The sequence below is a fragment of the Alligator sinensis genome, unplaced genomic scaffold (assembly GCF_000455745.1).
Source record: "Alligator sinensis unplaced genomic scaffold, ASM45574v1 scaffold186_1, whole genome shotgun sequence".
NCBI lineage: Eukaryota > Metazoa > Chordata > Crocodylia > Alligatoridae > Alligator > Alligator sinensis.
This window is the reverse complement of record NW_005842904.1, coordinates 339,635-347,331: the sequence shown is the minus strand read 5'-3', so window position 1 is coordinate 347,331 and position 7,697 is coordinate 339,635. Positions and strand designations below refer to the sequence as shown.

Below are 7,697 nucleotides of genomic sequence, written 5' to 3'. Positions count from 1 at the left end.
TAGACATACATTCTTAGATCTTATCTATCTCAAATGGAATCAAATAGGACCAAGTGTTTCTAATATGAGCAAGAGCCATCCCATTTATTTTTCATGACTCTTCCAAAGACATAAAAATAACAATAAATAGTAGTAGTTGTAGTACAACCCTGGAGGGCCAAGGATTGCACATAATTTCAATCAGAGCTGTCTGAAGATGAGACACTGCCCCTTATATGAAATAGTAATTGTGAAAGTGAAAAAAAAAAGCAAAAAAAAGCAAAGCTGGAATAAAAAAAGGGGGGGAAGATTTTTTAATACATTGGGTCTAAGCCTCCAGGCTAGAACCAATAGCCCAGCCTTCCATGGCAACAACCATCTCACTGAGCCATGAACACTCAGAGCTTCTTGCTTCCACCTGGCCTGCTCTCACCTGCCTGCCCAGAAAGCCACCTTCAAAAGGAGTTCCAGAGATGGACCTGACAAGTGGTAGCTAGAGCATTAGGCTGGACACCTAGAACCTTGGTCTGCAGCTCCCTTAGCAAGTGCTGTAACTAATGAATCATTGGGGATAAACATGGGAAGGGCCTCCTCAACATAACACTTCCTAGATACAAATTTTAGGCTGCCTACATCTTCAGGCTTTACCAATGTACACTCACAAGGGGTGCACACACATAGCTGGGTATGTGCCCAGCCAGTAAATAGCCTACTGTTGATGCTTAATGTGCACAAATAATCCATGCACTCACCTATGTATCCATGCAGCCAGGAAAAAGAATCCCTAACTGTATGAAGGTATTAAAAATGCTACTTGAATGACTAAAAAACTGTCAAGTAGATTACCAAAGGGAAACTGGAGATTCCTTGTCCTCAGTAGTGAAATGCAGAACCCTGAGTTAGGTGTTAAGATTCTAAATACAGTGCAGAAGTAGAGACAGTGTTCCCCATATAAAGAAACACAAAGGATGTCCACATACCTTAAATCTTATGTTTCCCAAGGATTTAGGCATCTTTCTTAACATGGGAAGGAAACACCTTCCAGTTCTAGCCTACCTCAAAGGAAGAAAAGTGCAAATTTATATAGGGAAAAATACCTTAATAACACTGGTAAAGTTCAAAGAACTTAACTTGTGCAATTTCCCATCCAAAACCTTCCCCCAACTTTACTTTTTTGACAGATTACTTATCCACAAGATTTACTGCATGCAGTCTCAATGGTCATGTGTACATGAGATGCTGACTGTGCAGTAGCCCGTGACTATTGCATAATAGCATCACATGGCAGCAGTACTGAAGCGCCAAAGTTTTGCACCCGGGGTAAAGCCCAAAGTGGCAGCCCACCTTCACTCCATGCACAGATCTGGGGGGCACATGCCTCCCCGCCCCCCGTCATGCTTGTCAGGAATGCATGCAGCGGCAGGAGCTGCCCTCCCCTCATCCCCACGCTCCCCAAATGAGCCGCTCAGGGCTTTCCCGCATCCTGACCTGGCTGGGCAGCACCTTTCAGTGCCCCCTTTGCTTCGGCACCTGGGGCAGTCACCCCACTCACCCCCACCCCCCACACCTTGCTACAGCACTGTGTGGCAGGAAGCAGTAGTCACAAACAGTCTATTCACATACAGTAGTCACAAGCTACTATGCAGTCAGTGTCACAAAAAAGCCGTTCCTCAGCACAACTGTGCAGTAACAGGAGTTACTGCACAATCATGTAGTACTCATTTATACAATTACTAAATGACTGCATAGTAATGACTGCACAGTCAGCATCTCATCAACATCTCATGTAGGCCAATGCATGGAAGAATAAACAAAATTTAATGAGTCATTGAATTGTTTCCACTAATTATTCCTGGGAGATATCTAAATGATCAGGTCCCATTGGTCACTAAAGGTTATTCATATAATCAGATTAAACCAAATCACAAGTCTTTTGAAATCAGCTCCTCTTACAGGTAGGTGATGTTCTGCTTGAACTCAAAGGAGAGAAAGGGAAAATTAATATTTCTTTAATACTTCCTATCTCTTTATCTTTATCCTTTTCTCAATTAGGCTAGGAACTCCATTAGCTTTGTCTAGTTGAACAGGGGCATATATGTCTCATAAGAAGCCAGTCTTTTTATGTAGAACATTATTCTTTTATTGATCTGTGGATCCATTTACTTATTAATGTATTGGTTGTTCTGTCTTTCAGCATAAAGTATCCACAATATCTCCCTGTATCTATACTTAAATAGCATCTCATTATCATCCCTTTGCCTATACCTCACTTTGTTTAAACTGAAGAATCATCCCTCCCATATTTTTCCTTTTATTTTCCAAACCTCTAGTATATTTTCCAAACCTCCAGTATCTTAACTTTAAATTGTATTTCTTCAGGATCTCTAAAAAAATCCTTCTTTTCCTCATTTTTGATTGGTCATCTCTAATTGAGAGAATTGTAAGTTTTCACTTTCTTTTCTCCCCATTTCCCTACTAGACTATTGAAACTATATTACCAGAGTTTACATCCCTCTACCAATTGCTACTTCCATCCCATCTACACAGGATGCTATGGCACAGCAGCAATGAACTACTGAGCCATAGCTCATTGCTACCATGCAGTAGCGCTGCTAGGTCTAAAATGGGTGACAATACAGCGCAGTAATAATGAGCTACGGAACAGTAGCTCATTGCTACTGCACAGCAGTGTTGGGCAAAACCTATGCGGCAACAATATTGCAAAATAACACCAGTTATTGTGCTGTCATTTAGTATTTATGCAAGTACTAAATGACTGCGCAGTAACAATTGCACAGTGGGTAGCTCATGTAGACATGCCCAGTGATGCTGATTACCTTTAAATTTTCTATTCTTATTGAATACGTATGAACAGCATATAGCTAAGTTCCACCCTGTTCCTTCTGAATCTGATGGGAGCTCTATCATTGATTTAAATGTCATGAGAATTGTATCCTCCTTAAACTCTATTCCAGGGTTATGAACTCAATAAATTTTTTTTACTGACAATCTACAGACCTTTTCCTTGACAACAAAACATTTACAGACATGTATTTTTACTGTTAGTAAAAAGGGGGAAAAAAAGAGGAAAACCTTGGCTGTCACCCCTGTGTGGAAACTCTGTGCTGTAGCAATCTTTTTATACCCTAGTGCCTCCACCACAGGGCTCCCCTACTCACCCCACACCCTGATGCCCCTGACTGCACCATGCTGCTGTCCCAGCCCATGTTCCAGCCTGACCCTTTCAGTCCTACCCCCTCATCCCAGCACAGACACCTACCTGCCACCTCTCCTCAACCTCCCAGACCCACAGATCCATTCCTTTCCTGCCTGACTCAGTGACAGCTGGTACACTCAGTAGCAGCATTTGCTAGGGCAGGAGAGCAGAAGGAGCTGCAAACACTCCAGTAGGCTAGAAAGTCCTGACAGACAATTCACTGCAGGGCTCTAAGCTGTGCTCCCACTTAGACACCAGGTAGCACTGCTCTGTTCTCTGTGTCTACCTCTGAGGTTTGAATTTAACTTCATTCTGACAAAGATCTTGAAGTGAGCTCAGAGTTTCTGCTTTTTACAGAATCTTCATTTTTCTTATGGTCTTAATGGGCAGGTGCTTTTAGGCTGCATTTTTATGGGTCATCCTCAAATTTATGAACAGTTGGCACTCCTGCTTTCTTACATGTCCTAGGTCCTCAGATGATGATAACAACAGCCCACTTGTTGCAGGCACCACTTCAGTTTAGAACTGAAAAAATAGCTTTAAAACACCATTCCAAAATGTATAAAACTTTATTTAATAAAGAGGGAGGGAAAGTGAACTACCCTTAGTGACTAACCATAATGGTTTAGAGTTACTGCTGGTGATAAATAGTAAGATAGGTAAGCAGATAATCTAAGCCCTGAAGTAAAAAATGAATAACTCCTCCAGATCAATGGAGCTAGCTCCCTTTTCATTCACTGCTGTGTAAGTAAAAAATGACTCCTTAATACCAGTGGAACTGTACCATATTGAAATGTGTGTTGCATGGAAGAATCAGGTCTTTTGAGATAGGAGGAGCAATTGTTTCCAGGAAGTTGTCAGTGTGCTAATAAATCCTCCAAAAATGCACTTGGCTACACCCAGTAATATACAGAGAATATAATTTTGTTTTATTTATTTTGGTCTCTGCCTAGTTCATTTAAACCCTCTTCTTCAAGAGATTTTCTTCATTAATACAGCAGTTATGCCCCTGGATTCATGTATTAATGAAGAGTGGCCAAATGGCCATTCAGAATTATGCACTTTTTTCCTACATCAGTTAAAATTTTATTTATGTATTATATTTTTATGCTCTTTGCTTAGGTCTAATTAGAAGTGCTACTTGAAATGTGACTGGCTCAGGAGCATGCGAACAATCAATGTTAACCAAAATGCCACAAAAGCATAGTCACCCTTAAGTGAACTGTGGCAAACTTGTACCATCATGATATGGGTACATAGCACATGTGCTGCATTAGTCATGGTGGCAGAAAATATATAGTCAAAGTATGCAGCACAAAACAGAACAAAACAAACCAAAAATATATATATATATACTTTTCTGGAAAGCTCCATAGCTGGTAAGCTGGAGAGCCACTGTGGTTTTGGATTATAGTCACTTCATCAATCAATTGTAGAACCATAATTCTTATTACTGTATCACGAAGGACCAAGATGGTGAATTAGGTATGTATTTTTCCAAATTACTATATAAAGAAATGATTACATGAAGCCTTTTATCAATATTGTCTGCATATTTTTTTTCCAGATGAAACTCACTGAAGAAAAATAATGAGCAGGCAGAACCATAGCTCGGTCACAGAATTCATTATCATCGGATTTTGCAATCATCCCAATCTGCAAGGTCCATTGTTCTTGATCTTCCTAGTTATTTATACCATAACCCTAATGGGAAATATCCTCATTATCTTTGTCACAACCATGGACTCTGCTCTTCAAAGCCCCATGTATTTCTTCCTCCGGAACTTGTCCTCCTTAGAAATCTGCTTCAGTTTGGTCATCGTTCCAAAAATGTTGGTCAATCTCTTGGTAGAGAATAAACTATTTCCTATAGTGGCTGTGCATCTCAAATGTATTTTTTCTTTTTCTTTGGAGCTGCTGAGTGCTGCCTGTTAGCAGCAATGGCATATGACCGCTTTGTGGCTATATGCAACCCATTGCGTTATCCAGAAATTATGAACAGAAGGGCTTGTTTCCAGCTGGTTGGTGCCTCATGGTTTTCAGGTTTTCCAGTATCCACTGTGCAGACAACATGGATATTCAGTTTGCCGTTCTGTGGACCTAATAGAATCAACCATTTTTTCTGCGACAGCCCCCCAGTATTAGATTTAGCTTGTGCTGACACCTACCTTTTTGAAATAGAGGCCCTCACAGCAACCGTGCTGTTCATCATGTTTCCATTCCTACTGATTCTGGTTTCCTATGTTCGGATCATCACCACCATCCTGAGGATGCCCTCAAAAGAGGGCAGACACAAAGCCTTCTCTACCTGTTCCTCACACCTTGTAGTGGTGACGCTTTTCTATGGCACAGCCAGTTCAACCTACTTTCGACCCAAATCCAGCTACTCACCTGACACCAAGAAACTCTTGTCTCTGTCCTATACAGTCATCACTCCCATGTTAAATCCCATTATTTACAGCCTCAGGAACAATGAGGTAAAAGGAGCACTGAGAAGAACCTTAGAAAGAAAAATGTTTTCACACACATCTTAATTTCTTCAGGCCACTAATTATAGTAATCTTCCTTTTCATTTAAGGTAGAATGAAAATAACAGTCTGGATTCAATGGGATTCACTTTCCTTCCATTAAACCCAGAGAAAATGGAGTGTTTCATTTTGATATAAGTGTAATTATACCACATTTAAAACTTGCTTCCCACACAGTAGAATCAGGCCTATGGCTGAGGAAGGAACAATTGTAACAGAGGTATAAAGTTTGATAATGAATCCTAAAAAGTGTGCCTGGCTTTTATTCAGCAAAATACTGAATACATAATGTTATTTTATTTGTTTGGTATACATTTAGTTTCTTTGGACTCTGTTTATTTCTTTATAAGAATTTCTTTAAGAGAAAATGTAATCCTGATAGAACAAGAACTTGAGGACTCATTGGACAAGATCTTTATTTGGCATAATTCAAATGAGGTTTTTGCCAATCCGTTTATTTGTAACAGGAATAGTTACAAGAATTGACAAGTAAGAGGGTATGGGATACTTGCTTACTGAGCACTAACATACCTCCATAGAAAGGAATGATCCACTTCCTAAACTAGATCAAAGTACTATAGCTTTATTGAAAGTATAAAATGTCCATAATTCAACTTCAGTCATAGGGCTCATCCCCAACTGATATTCATCCAGCAGAAGGCAGGGCAGGGTGGCACCTTAGAGACTGCATCTGACAAAGTACGCTGCCACTTGTAAAAGCCTCTCTGAACCAGTCTAGTGTTCCACCATGACTGCTTCTGCCTCATTGCAGACTAATACAGCTAAATACCTCTCTCTGGGCACATCTACACAAGACACTTACTGAGAATTAGCCTAATAACATTACGCAGTAGCATGTCACAGCAAAAACTGTGCTAATAGCCTACTGAGCAGTAGGGCTGTGTGAAATTCTGCCAGCAGTTTCGTTTCAAAGCTGTTTCAACTCATTTCAAGCTCAAAACAGCAAAATCAAAATGAAACAGATAGCTTCAAAACAGCCTCGAAATGAAATGAGGCAAGTCAAAATATTTCAAAATTGTCAAAATGTTTCGTGTTTTAAAGCTCAAGCTGGTCTTGCCTGCAGGGAAACAGAAAATAAAGTAAGGAGAGGAAGGGGGAAGAAGGGGGAAAGGGGAGTAAGGACTGCTCTCATTATTGACCGTGTAGCTGGCCAGTGAGTATCATCCTTCCCTGAGGTCCCTTCCAATCCCATTGCTCTGGGGGAGGGATGGAAAAACTGCATCAAAGGCAGCATTGTTTAAACTGCCCTACTTTCTGCCTTGGTGTCAGCTGAGTGAGGGCGCACATCAACACACACACACAGTGTCACCCACCCATGTCACAAGTGTTGCCTGTCAGCAGCCAGAGGTCAGGCCCCCAGAACCCAGCCTCCCCCTGCAACGATCTCCTTGACAGCTGGCAGGCTTCATGGCCACAGCAGGGCCTACCAGGCCTGAGTTTTCACCCCCACCAAGACAGACACAGTTCCACAAGCACCCATGTCACGAGTTTTACCTGTCAGCAGTCAGAGGTGCAGGGCCCCAGAACCCAGAAGCTCTTGCACCTATCTCCTTGAAAGCTGGCAGGTGTTGTGGTCTCAGCAGGGACTAGCATGCCTGCAGTTTTCACCCTGCTGTGCTTTAACACACACACAGTCACATATATCACGAGTTTTGCTTGTCAGCAGCTTGAGGTGCAGTTTCCTTGAAACCCCTGCACTGAACTCCTTGACAGCTGGTGGGCTTCATGGCCACAACAGGGGCTAGCAGACCTGCAGCTTTCACCCTGCTGTGCCTTAACAAACACAGTGTCACTCATATCATGAGTTTTGCTTGTCCACAGCTTGAGGTGCAGTTTCTCCCAAACCCCTGTTCCTATCTCTTTAAAACTTGGCACACTTCATGCCCTCAGAAGGGGGATACCATTTCTGCAAGGTTCATCCAAATCAGGCTGGAAATGACAAAGTTATAGGC

The 7,697-nt window shown here is 41.6% G+C and overlaps 1 protein-coding gene across 1 annotated transcript; it reads left to right on the top strand.

The window, feature by feature from the left end:
* Positions 1 to 4,786: 4,786 nt before the first annotated feature.
* On the top strand, positions 4,787 to 5,730 carry LOC102383488 (olfactory receptor 10A4-like). The gene is given in 2 exon segments (XM_014525857.1): positions 4,787 to 5,054; positions 5,057 to 5,730. Coding segments are annotated over 2 exon segments (942 nt in total).
* Positions 5,731 to 7,697: the final 1,967 nt, after the last annotated feature.